This window comes from Dipodomys merriami, unplaced genomic scaffold, assembly GCF_024711535.1.
Source record: "Dipodomys merriami isolate MVZ:Mamm:240054 unplaced genomic scaffold, mDipMer1.0.p SCAF_25, whole genome shotgun sequence".
NCBI classification, from domain to species: domain Eukaryota; kingdom Metazoa; phylum Chordata; class Mammalia; order Rodentia; family Heteromyidae; genus Dipodomys; species Dipodomys merriami.
In genome coordinates, this window is record NW_027203937.1 from 3,056,069 (window position 1) to 3,069,880 (window position 13,812).

Below are 13,812 nucleotides of genomic sequence, written 5' to 3' on the forward strand. Positions count from 1 at the left end.
ATGCATAAATGAATTTCATGTTTAGACTTGCATCTCATCTTCAAGCTACCATTTTATATAGATTCAAATATTTCAAAATCTGAAAAGAAAAAAAAATCCCAGTTCTGAAACCCTTCTGTTGTGCAGCAGTTGAGCAAAGGATACTTAATCTGTAGTTTCATTTACAAGTAAGGTGATGAATAAGCAATGAAAAAAATCATATGAGCAAACAAGTCAAAAAGAATAATTTGCTGGCTCTTATCTGTGATCCCAGTTACTCAGGAGGTTGAGACTTGAAGGATCACTTTCAAAGCCAGAAAGAAAAGTCTCCAAGATTCCTTCTTTAAACCACCAAAACCCATTTGAAGCCATGGCTCAAGTGGTTGAGTACCAGCCATGAGCAAGAATGAGCTGTCAAGTGCTTGAATTCAATTCTTGTTTCTGGCAAAAGAAGAAAGAGAAAGAGAGAGAGAAGAGAAAGAGAGAAAGGAAGGAAGGAGAGAGAAAGAAAGAAAGAAAGAAAGAAAGAAAGAAAGAAAGAAAGAAAGAAAGAAAGAAAGAAAGAAAGAAAGGAAAGTAAGGAAGAAAGCAAGGAAGAAAGAAAGAAAGAAAGGAAAAAGGAAAAGAGAGGGGGTAAAGGGAGGAAGAGAGGGAGCGAGGGAGGAAGGAAGAAAGGAAGGAAGGAAAGATAGGAAAGAAAGAAAGAAGAAAAGAAAGAGAGAGAAAGAGAAAAAGAAAAAACCCAGAAGAATTATTTCCATAAATATAAAGTAAAAATTCTAGTAATGAAAACATTACGGAATAATTTAACTGGAAGATATTTTTCCTAATGGTACATAAGTTAATACTTATCTTAAAACTATCCATTGACTTAGATGCAATAGAATAATTTACTAGTAGTATACTATGGCTTCAAGCAAACTGTGATATGCAGGAGAGCCTGCCCATGCTTCTGTCAATGACCTCACACAATAGTTTCTTGCCACTGAGAGTATGTCAATGGTCTTTACCCAATCTAATTCCCATTTCTTGCCACTGAGAGTATGTCAATGGTCTTTACCCAATCTAAGTCCCATTCACTTAGCCAGGTGTTGGTGTCTCAAGCCTGTAATCCTAGCTACTTATGAGGCTGAGATCTGAGAATTGCTATTCAAAGCCAACCTGGGCAGGAACGTCCAAGAGACTCTTACCTCCAATTAACCACCAGAAAAACAGAAGTGGCACTGTGGTTCAAGTGGTAGAGTGCTCACTTTGAGCTCAGAAAGAGTGCCCAGGCCCAGAGTTCAAGCCCTAAAGTTCCATTTACTTTAATTCTCCTAATAAGCAACGATTACCACTCCCTTTTTAAAAAGGTAATCTTCACGAGGACAGATTTTTTTTAAAGTATTTCACAAATTTGTTCATTCATGAATTTTAGAATTTAGAGTAGCCATCCAGCCTTCTGTACAGGCTCATTAAATAGTTGCTGAGTGAGTGAAAAAAAGATTGAATATGCCAACGAATTTCCAACACCATGCATGTATTCAAAGCCGGGCGCCGGTGGCTCACGCCTGTAATCTTAGCTACTTAGGAGGCTGAGATCTGAGGATTGCAGTTCAAAGCCAGCCCCGGCAGGAAAGTCCTTGAGACTCTTATCTCCAATAAACCACTAGAAACCAGAAGTGGTGATATGGCTCAAGCGGTAGAGCGCTTGCCTTGAGCTGAGGAGCATAGGGACAGCTCCCAGGTTCAGAGTTCAAGCCCCAAGACCGACAAAAACAACAACAACAACAAAAATGTATTCAACACCCATTTTTTATAGTCTCTTTATTGGTGCCAGATTTTCACTTACAATATATTACCAAAACTGTAGCATTTCCCTGAAAAATATATGAAGAGAGGATTTTTCTCAATAATGGAAATTCACAAGGTTTTGCTGTGAATTTCTATGATTTTTTAATCACATTGGATAAAGAAACTGAGTCTGAGTATGAAAGAATATAAAATTCTAATAGAATGTAAAGTGTTGTGTCATGATTAATAACTTCTTCAACAACAAGCAAGGCCCTTGTAATATTTTATTTATTTATTCATAATTTCATCAACAAGAAGCAAGGCACTTGTAATATTTTATTTATTCATTTATTGTGTGTATGTGTGTTCCAATATTGGGGCTTTAGCTCAGGGCCTCAAGCTCCAATTGGCTCTTTATCTCAAAGCTGGCAATCTACCACTCAAGCCATACTTTGCTTTCTAGCTTCTTGCTATTTATTTGTAGAAAAGAATCTCATGGACTTTCCTGCCCAGACTGGCTTTTAAAACATAATCCTTAGATCTCAGTCCACTATCAAAAATAATTAAATGAACCATGCTCCTAGAAACCTCAGTGACAATGTTAGATGAGAGACTTCCATGTTACTCACAGTTTTAATTCTTTGATTTAAAATTTATGAACTGAAGCACTATATGGCAAGAAAGAACTGAACTTCAAATTCAAGTCAGTGCAGACTTCCAATTGCTCAGTGAGCTACCAGCAATATGGCACTGCTTTTAGACTTGCTAAATCTTAATGTCTTTGATTGTACTCTGATATAATATATAAAAAGAAACTCATCAACAACTAGTTCCTGGCTCAATAAATGTCAGTTGCTAGTTTTCTTCATATTTTGAAACATTTCTCAATCCCTTTATATATCTATATTGGAGAACTAGATTGGCGATTGGTCTTGCCATCATAAGATGTTTAGAGTCAGACTTAGAGCACTAAAGCACTTTCTGTTTTCAAAGTTAGATTCACTGTGTTTATTTCTGCCCATAAATAGCTCAGAAATGTTTTACTAAAACTAACCTATTGCACTGAATGCAGTATATTGGATGTCTTTATAATGTTAACTAGACACCACAGCAGGCACATAGACAAAAACCATTCTCATTCTTCTTTGAATAATGAATCTCAGGATACTTTCAAAAGATCCTTCTGCATAAAAGACTCCCACAGCAGACTCAGTTAAATTAGAGAGGCTGAATGGAACTATTTTTGCTGAAATTCCAACTGCCAAGTGACTAAGTGTTCAGATAACTGGAGGTATTAGTAACAAGGAGGATTATCTCTTAATCATTGTCTTTGTATTTGATACAGAAGAGGAGGCAATGTAGGAGAAACTGTGAGTACTGTGCTTATGATCATGGAGATTGTAATCAGAAAATATTTGGTTCCGAATACTGTCTCTATTAATTACATGACTATGGGCAATTTGCTTATGTTCTCTATCAAGTTTTTTATGTGTAAATGAGATCAAGTATTCTAACATGTAAAAACACATAGTAGAGTGCCAGTTGTAGTATATTTAATAATGATGGTCTGAAGTTGTAACTCTCTTATAGAATGCTTGCCTAAATTATTAAAGGTCCTGGACTCTATCCTCAGAACCACTGTCCCCAAATAATAATGACAACTAGAATAATCATTACAGAAATTATTCCTTTTTAGTGTATATTAGCTGTACAAAGGGCTTTCATTGTGCTTATTCCATACATGCATGTATTGTAACTTGATCAAACTATGTTACTCTTTCCTTTTTGTTTCCTCTTTTTGTAATGAGTTTCATTATTCTATTATTATTAATTTTTTTTGTTGGTCATGGGACTTGAACTCTGGGCCTGGGTGCTGTCCCTCAGCTCTTCAGCTCAAGGCTAGCACTCTACCATTTGAGCCACAGAGCAACTTCTGGTTTTCTGGTCATTTATTGGAGATAAGAGTCTCACAGACTTTCCTGCCTCGGCTGGCTTTGAACTATGATCCTCAGATCTCAGCCTCCCTCCTGAGTAGCTAGAATTATAGGCGTGATCACCGGCACCTGGCCTATTATTCTATTGTAAGCATAGATTTTAAATGTTTCAATCATATTTACTTCCTCATATATTTAACGCTGGTTATGTTTAACAGTTCATTATTACAACTAAATTTGGTATAGAGTTGAAAATGTGTTTAAAATAGTGTTTAAAATGTTTCCCCCATATGAGAATTCAAATATTCCATCAGATACTAAGCAAGTTATTTGTATGAACAAATTTTTTAAAGCACTTTATAGTAATGGTATATGGAGGTAAATATATCTCAGAGTACTCAAGTTACTTTCTTTTTGTTTTGTTTTGTTTTTGCTGGTCCTTTGGGGCTTGAACTCAGGGCCTGGCAGCTATTCCTGGGCTTCTTTTTGCTCAAGGTGAGCACTCTACCACTTGACCCACAGCACCACTTCCAAGTAACTTTCTTAGGGTCTTGTAGCTAAGGAACTAACAAAGGTCTTCTCAAGTTCATTTCCATATGATTGAAGAGATTATATCATTTCTACTATATTGCATTATTTCACAGTTCATTCTGTCCTCCCCATAGTGCATAAAACAAGTATAGGTGATAATTTTAACCCATTTTTTTTCTTTTGAAAAATCAAAAGTCAAAAACTCTAAATGACATGTCTAGTAATCGAGGCTGAATTTAAGCCCAAGTCTTTTAACAATGACTTTATTCTTTCTCTATTTCAGTCACAAGTGATTTACAGCATTAATAGATAAAAAAATATCAAGTGTTCACAGTCAAAAGGAAAAAAAAAGAGCTAGAACACAGCTATATTAATGAAGGGAGGTGAACCCAGATACTGTTCGCTTAAATTTTAAGAAACAGACATAAATAGCACCTTTTAAAAGCTTTCAGTAGGAAAGATTCTGTTATGGCATTAGGGTTTATCTGAAAAAAAAAAGTAAACCATATGACATTCCACAGAATCTTTTTCATAAAGGAAAAGGAGAAGCTGTTATTTCACTGAGCTGTTGTCATGGTTACTTAAAACCCATGACTCTCTGCTGAAATGTGACTTTCTTTTCTTCCCACTGTTTGCGTCCATGTGATGTGCTTTTCACCTGATGAGTGAATTCTCTGGCCACAATTCACTTATGTCTATCATCCATGATATGTTTTTCTCTTTGTTTTTGTTCAGCATGACAGCATTCTTTGATATACCTTTTCTTTTTATAGCTAACTTTTCTGTTGGTTGTATAACATTGGATCTAATTGTGTTAAGCTTTGAATTTTGAACATTAATTTTACTGAGTAACCTCCTTTCTACAAAAAATAATGGATTGTTCTAGTTGATGATAAACATGCTTCTAAATTTAAAAGCTTTTGTTCATCAAACAAATGAATGAACAAATGAACCAACAAACAAAAGGCACAAATTGTGGGTGAATTCTAAAAATATCATTAATGACTTGTTTTTTATGTGCTTTTTTCATAGAAACCATAACAGATAAATATTATCAACCTAATATAAATAACTTTCAGATGTAGTATGATTTTCTTTATTATGTTCTTTATTATGCACATGTATATGCATATGCAAGTTCAGAGAAAACTGCATAAAATATTTTATCCCAGATTTTGAGTTATTGGATATAAAATACTGTAAAAAGTATGGATTATAGTCTACAAATCTATCTTTAGCATTATATCTTTGATAATGTCAAACCTAGTATTTCTTTGATTTAAGATTTTCAATTCAACAAGCATTGTGTGTGTGTGTGTGTGTGTGTGTGTGTGTGTGTGTGTGTGTGTGCGCGCGCGCGCGTGTGCGCGCGCACGCCTGCCTATACTGAGTGGGGCTTGAACTCAGCATCTGGGCACTGTCTCTTAGCTTTTTTGCTCACAAAACTTGAGACACACTTCCACTTCTGACTTTTTTCTAGTTAAGAAAAGAGGTATAAAATGCATACAAGAATCCAACCTACATCCTACAAAGTTAAGAAGAGTAAGGAAAGGGGTAGGTTTGTAGGGGAGGGATGGATGCAGATGTTGAGACAGGTTACTTTGATCAAGAGATAGATGGGAAGGGGAAACAAAGAGGAGGCAACAATGCTTGATAAGAAATGTACTCGTAATCTTGCCCATGTAATTGTAACTTCTCTGTATGGCATTCTCACAATAAAAAAAAAAGAAGAAAAAAAAAAACTGCTTTGTTAAATGGTAACTCGTTTGTAAAATTTAAAAGAAAATAGAGTCTCATGGACTGGCTTTGAACCTTGATATTCAGATGTCAGCCTCCTGAGTAGGTGGGATTACAAGCACGAGCCACCAGCATCTGATTCAACATGCATTTATTAAGCACCTTGCAAGATATATATCATTGCCCTGAACTCTGCAGGTACAAAAACATTTATAAAAGATCGTTTCCTGGGAGATTTTGGTAAATATAGAACCATTGCATGTTACAGGTGTTTTATATAAAATGTAATGATGGAAAAAAGGGGAGGGGATGGCTAATTTTATATGACTAAAGAATATAATGACTCATAGTATGCTTTAACAATAATGTAAAGAGATGTATTGCTGTTTCTCCATGTTTCCAGGACACATGGATTAAGACTATCCATGAGATTATACATCCATGAATTTATTTTATTATTCAATCTTACTGAGCCCAAATGGTAGTTTTAAATCTCAGTGGAGTCAGAGGTACTTCTGAGGTTTTCTTCCTAAGATGTATGACTTTGGATAGTCTTAGGTCTTTCTTATAAACTCATAAAACTGGAGCCCTACACTAGATACCACTGGAGATCTCTCTACTGGGACTTAATAAATGGTCTCAAATTTCAGAAAGTTCCATTGGTGCATCAAGTGACAAGATAACTAAAATTAACTAAAATAAGGAGGTGCTGTATACAGGGATGCTCTCAGCCTGGCTAATGTGTAAGGTATTAATGAATTTAGTTAGCTTGGAAGTAACCATATCTCATCTTATACAAAATAGCTGAAAATTTAAGCTTTCCATTTAGGCAAAAGCATTCAAATTATTAATGTGTCTATTAGACAGCATGCATTTTTATAAAGTGAAAATAGAGAGATATTAAACAGGCTCCATATTATTGAAATCAGTGGTTCTCAGGACTGCCTGAACATTAGAATCGCATAAAGTTTTACAAATACTGGCAGCCAAACTTCACAGGAGACTTTCTGTATGTCTAGAAAAAGATTAGATTAGTGAAACACGTGCAACAATTTTATTAAGAAAAGAAATTAAGCTTCCTCAATTGCTTTGGTAGTAAGAACTCCTGTTTTAAAACTCCCAAATTAATAAATAATATTCAATATACATATGTGAAAATGGAAACATGAAGTTGAGGGAATGAGTTGGATTGGAAGGGATGGGGAAGAAAAATAAAAGGGACAATGTTGATAAAGGTGCATTGTACTCTTACTATGTTAAACTGAAACCCCTTTGCATAACTACTTAAGAATAAGAAAGATAAGTAATAAATAATCAATCTTAATTTGTTGAAGGACTGACTAGACAGGTTATATAAATAATTGAAGCACAGTCATCATGAGTTGGGTTTGACAGCCTCTTCTTCATCTTAACACCACACTTGTAGGCAGATGGCACCTGTTCATTCATTTTATTCTGTAGCCTAATAAAACCAGTGAGACAGACTGGGCTAGATTCTTTGGCTAAAAATATTGCATGACCTTGACAAAACACAGTCATCAAGCAGCCAGACTATCTCAGAAAAATATTAGCTTTGTTATTTACCATCTGTGTGATTTTTAAATGAATCTAAACCAATTGCTTGATGATTTTAAATTAATAATGACAAGTGTATCCACAAAACATTTCACAATATGATTTCACAAATTCCAAATGCTCATTGAATATTAACTGTTTTAATTATTAGTCTATTTTAACTGTAACACCCTTAAGTACTTAAAAATGAAGACTCTCTTCAATCAACATTTAAGTGTCCCACAATAATCATCATCATTGATATTTACTAAATTTTGCCTTTTCAAGACTCTTTCTTGAATATTCTGATCCATGGAACTGGGGCAAGGCCAGAGATTTTACAATCATATAATAAGATTTTATGTAATTGTTTTATATTTTATTTATATACTTAATATTTGATAATGCTGTAATAGTGGGGTTTGAATTAATGAACTCATGCTTGTCAGGAAAATGTGTTACAACTTGGATTATATCTCCCAGCAATATTTTATTTTATTTTTATATTTTTGCTTCAGTCTGTTTTAGATAGGGTGTTACAATTTTAAATATTTATCTATTTATTTATTTATTTATTACTAGACTGGCCTCAGATCATAATCCTAACTCTTCCTCTTCAAAGCTTGGATTGCAGACGCACACCACCATGCCCTGCTGGTTTGTTGAGATAATATCTTAGGATTTTTTTTTTTAAATCAGGGCTGGCTTGGAACCATAATTCTCCAATCTCCATTATCTGAAGACCTTTCCAACCTCAGTATTTTATTTAGAAACATTGGGTTAGATAATTTACTTGTTCATCTAAAATGCTTGCATTCTTTCATTTATTTCTTCATTCTGGGCCAATGCTATATGTCAGGCCTTATCCCAGTGCTAGAAAGAATATTGGTGAACTAAGTCCCTTTTGTTCACTCCAACTTAGAAATCTAGCAGAGGATACATGTATTTGACAGTTAATGACAGAGACATCTACTGATTACAATTAGAATGTATTCTATAAAGGAAAAAAAGACAAAGTTCATCAAGAACTCTATCAGAGACACTTTTCTGCACTGGGTAAGACATAACAAAAGGGAGAAAGTGGTTGTTAATGACATTGTGCACCCAGTGACTCTTACCTGCCAAGAGGAAAAGAAGGACATTGGGCTGAGGAGGTTGGGGTTTGCAGGGTGGCTACCCCCCATGTATTCATTGGTGCAAATATCACAGTCTTTTGCATCCCTCCAGTCCCAGTAGGGAATGCTGAAATTCTCGTCTCCAGTCAGCTTTTGGATTTCTTGTTCCCACAGCAGCAAGAACAGTCTGTGCCAAGGCAGGAAACCTGGTGCTTCGTGGGCAAAATCAATGTCTGTCCAGATTTCAGATCCCCCAAGGAACGTGTCCATTGACACATAGTAATGCATCCAGACGAAGAGGTCATAAATGCTGATGTCTTTGAACATGGGTGCGGATCCGTTTTTCATTTGGCCATAGGTTCCTATGGGGATGACAAAGTCTGGGCTGATGGTATGCTTTGCTAAAGTGAGATAGGCAAGAAATTTCTCCTTCTCCGAAACGCTTAACTCAAAGATGCTTTTCCTCACCAACAGTCTCTTCTCTGTGCAGTTTAGTCCTCCAAATCCAAATCTACAGTTTCCACAGTTGAATCCCATGAAGTTGCCAGAGCATTGGCAAGTCCTGTTGTAAAACACAGATGGCCACGACTCTCGGTCATCCACACCTCGGAAGGGGAATTGAGGCCCGAGAGGTGCGTTGGACAGAAGAATGCCCTGGCAGGACCCTCGGCCCGAGCGCCGGCCGCAGGGGCTGCCATCACCTTCCCAGACCGGGCAGCACTGCTTCTCCATCAGGCTCTGGGAGGAGGCACAGGCTCGAGGGAAGTGGCCAGCAGAGATGTGGAGCCGCCACAACAAGCAGCATACAATAGCCAGGAACATCATGCCTATAGCTAGACCTTACAAGATCTGCTGGAGCTGCTTGAGATTGGAGCCAGAGACTTTCTTTTGCTGACTCTACAGTGACTGTCACATGCCTCGACTAAGACCTCCATAACCCCACCCCCACCTCCAACATCAAATACTCTCAGTCCTTCTCTTTAACTTTAATCTTCTGGAGAGCGCATGACTGACTTTCCATGGGAGCTGGCATACATCCCACAGTGGTGCTACCAACCATTATTAGTTTAATTCTAATAGTTACTGAAATAATATTTAATTGTAATAATGCCTGATATAAGCAAATTAACCATGAAATTAGCAATGACCTGCATTTGCAAATGAGAAGTAGTATGAGGAATTAAGAAAAGTGAGGAAATACTCTGAATTATGGCATAAACAAGGCGGTTTCCCAGGAATCATAATGTACAGTATTTGTAGAACTCAATCTGCAAAAGGACTTAATTCAGAGCTGAGCAATTATTTCTTATATCTGATTACATTTCATCTTATTTGACACAAGATATGAGAAGAAAAAATTACTGCTAAATAACTTTCTTTGAATATGCATTTTCTAACTATTAAAGATGATAGGTCTTTTTGATAGCATGGAGGACTGCTTCATTATACAAACGTCTGTTGTTTGATTTCCAAAAATCAATTTTCTCTATTCTTTCCCCTTCTCTTTCTCTCTGTGTCATTGTAGTCACATAATTTCCATTCGTAAACTGTGGAAATAAGAAAGTTATTTGAATTATTTCGTAATGTGAGTCTTGCAAAAGAATGATCAATTTGGCAAATGAATTAATACAGATGCATACATTTGTTTAACAAAATTTTTTTTGATGACCTCAATTTTTCCATGAGATATTTCTCCAAGTGTATATGAAACTAGGGAAACTGAAAAGTGTGCCAAAAATATGGTCAAAGTTATTTAGGTTTGTTACCAATTGTGTAGTAAAGATAAGAAGTACAGATTATTGTGTATGTGTGTGTGTGTGTGTGTGTGTGTGTGTGTGTGTGTGTGTGTGTGAACTGAGAATAGTGGAAACATTTTTGTTATTTTGGCCAATTGTATGCAAATGCTATTTAGAGAGCACCTCTTAAGTAAAACTCCAAATGATGGAATTAAATTGAAAAGATAAAGGGAATGGAGAAACTATTGAGACAAGGGAAATGTAAGGGAGAGAACTGTGTTTCACTTGCTGAGATGGAGCATTTGTATTGTTAGTAATTAAGTAAGCGATCAGGTATGGAGAGATTTGAATATTTAGTGGTTAGAAGTAAAGTGTGCCTTTTGTGAGCAGAAAAATAGTAAGAACAGTCAAATCACACTTGTTCCCCTGTGACTTCTTTCCCTATTTTGCATCTCATGTACAGTGAGGTGGTCCTCATTGTGAAAGACAGGATACCACTAGTGTCTGACCTTTAGCAGAGGAGAGCTAGGGAAAGTCACTTTTCTGATCATGCAGGAATGTGATTCTGCTCTGCCTTCCTCCCTTCTTGCAAGGATTTTTATTTCAAAAAACGTTAGGACTCTTCCTTGTGACTCCTTTGAGATCCAAAGCAGCCTTTGCAGGTAGATAGTGTAGTGTGTGGGTGTAGAGGAGGAGAAGTTTCCATGGAAATTTTGCCTCTGGCTGGGTTCACTGAGTTATCACATGATCTCTTCCAGGAAGCAGAGTTCTTTTTCTCTCCGTGACTTTCAAAACCAAAAGGACATTAACACAAGGCTTCTTGCCCCTAGGGAATCTTGGTTCTCTATTACTTGTAACCACTCGTGGCCTTCTGAAATGCTTTTCCATCTAGTTGTAAGCAGAATTCCACTTCTTACATTCAATTTAATTATGAATTTTTTGCGTTCATCCCACCTTCCCCTTCATACCCAATTAGGCTTCTCTGTGAACTCAGTTAAGTCTCCATCATGTTTTATACCAGCGTTTGTGTCTGGTTTCTTTTTTTCTTTTTTCTTTTCTTTTTTTTTTTGTCGGTCATGGGCTTGAACTCTGGGCTTGGGCGCTGTACCTGCGATCTTCAGCTCAAGGCGAGCGCTCTACTGCTTGAGCCACAGCGCCACTTGCTGCTTTCGAGTGATTTATTGGAGATAAGAGTCTCACGGACTTTCCTGCCTGGGCTGGCTTTGAACAGTGATCCTCAGATCTCAGCCTCCTGAGTAGCTAGGATTATAGGCGTGAGCCACCAGCGCCCGGCTAGTATCTGGTTTCTTGAATCTTATTGTTATCATAATCTTCAGGACTGGCCCAGAAGAATGGCCAAGGTGTGCTCTTACCTCTTAATTTCCTTCAGAATTAATTTCCTTAAATTGACAGTTCTCTTTATTCCTCACCAACATAGTATACTGTCTCCTCTAAGCAACAAGATATAATATGAATTAATATACATTTACATATTATATATTATATAAATTATATACACACATATACACACACAATCATATTGCCAGTACTGGATTCTTCAAAATCAATCCCATTGACACTGAGTTTCCGACTCTATATATACCTTCTTCTTATTGCTGCTTTGATTGTTTTTGGTGGTGGTGGTGGTGGTGGTATGGCTGGGGTTGAATTTAAGGTCTCAGACTTGTTACACAGATACTCTATGATTGAACCACGCTTACAACAAACCCCTTAGCTACCTTCCTTAGGTATCTCTATGTTGTAGGATTTGAAGTGGCTCTACTCTATTTTGGGTAATTGTTTTATGTCTTAGCACAGAATGGATGCAATAATCCATTAACTACAACATAGTACAAATATTTGCTATCAACTATTAGAAACATGCTAAGAGAGAAAGATATGTTAAGCACCAAGGAAAAGTATTTACCATAATGAAAGCTAGCTTTTTGGCCTGGTGCCAGTGTCTCACACTTGTCATCCTTGAAGGTCTCACTCTTAGCTCATAACCCCAAGTGCTGCCTCTGAGTAAAGCATTACTTTCTAGAGCTTCAGCGTTCCTGGGTGAAACATTCCAGGCCTAACTACAGGTCCCTACCTCCCCCAGTTTCCAGAAAAACCATGTCCTGTTGTTGATAAGCCACTGCCCCCTTGTGTCACTACCTGCTCCAATGAGTCACCTACCACTCCTGGCCTGACCTCAGCCCCGCCTCACCCTGTCGTTCAACCTCTATTCCTGTAGGAAGGTTGCTGCCCCTCGTTGAGCCTCAGTAACCATCCTTGTCTTTGAGATCCAGTCCAGCCTGTTCTTTTTCCTCTATTTCCCTAGCAACTCTAGCTACTCAGGAGGCTGAGATCTGAGGATTGAAGTTCCAAGCCAGTCCATGAAGGAAAGTCTGTGAAATTCCTTTCTCCAATTAACCACAAAAAGCTGGAAGTGGAGCTATGGCTCAAGTGGTAAAGCACTAACATTAAGCACAAAAGCTAAGGGACAGTGACCAGGCCCTGAGGTCAAGCCCCAATACACAAAAAACAGATTTTTAATTTTTTTAAATTTAATAATAAAAGTGCACATATTGTAGTAACATTTTTTTCTGTATTAAATGACTTAAAAAAGTTGCAGCTAGGGTTTATTTGATTATAATAGAGTTAAAGTAGGAAGAATAGAATAAAAGTAACTTCTTGCTCCCCACCCAGGAAATGGGTGTTAAACTCTTAAATGACTGTTTAAAATTTCTATAAAGGAAAACAACAGAGTCAGTAAAGATGGTGAAGTGTCTGTCTTTGGAGGGAATGTTTGCTTGGAGAAATGACTTTTCAAGGGACATCTGAGGGATTAGTTGAAATGGAAAGAGAGGGACATGGAGTATGCAAGGGAGATTACAAGGCACTAGGACTCCAAGTGAAAATGGCATGACATTTTCAACACTCATAAGGACATATAAGGTAGCTTTTGTGCCAAAGCACCACTCATGTGACCTAAATACAAAATCAAGGACCAGATCATTGAAGGAGGATCCCACACATCCATCCCAGGGGACCATGCAGAGGCAGGCAGGCACAGGAGAAAGATTATTATAAGGTTTATTAGAGGAGCCATATTTCCCCCAAGAGGGAGCACATGGCCTCCATCCCCATCCAGGTATCAGGAGGGTCTGAGGGATAGGAAGTGAGGTAGATGGGAGTTCAGGTGGGTCTGGCAGGAGAAAGGGAGGGGCAAGTTGAATGGAGGGAACTCCTGGAATGGGAGGTCTGGGTGGAGCTGAGGACCAAAAGTGAGCATAATACTAACAGTCATAGTTTAAAAAGCAGAGTTGTGATGCAATCATTTGGGGATTCAAACATTTCACTCAAGTTGCTGAGATAAGAACAGATATGAAGGGAGGTGTTAGCGAAATGAGTCCTTTCCCATAGATTAGTCCACTCCCCTTCTCCACAGTTCAGCATGCTCCCTTC

At 37.4% G+C, this 13,812-nt stretch overlaps 1 protein-coding gene across 1 annotated transcript in view; it reads right to left on the reverse strand.

Moving 5' to 3' along the window:
* Positions 1–9,445, reverse strand: part of Tyr (tyrosinase) — a 127,925-nt gene extending 118,480 nt beyond the window's left edge. Inside the window, exon 1 of the mRNA XM_070034651.1 lies at positions 8,627–9,445. Within this exon, the coding sequence (XP_069890752.1) occupies positions 8,627–9,445 (819 nt within the window). The remainder of the gene's footprint in view (positions 1–8,626) is intronic.
* Positions 9,446–13,812: the final 4,367 nt, after the last annotated feature.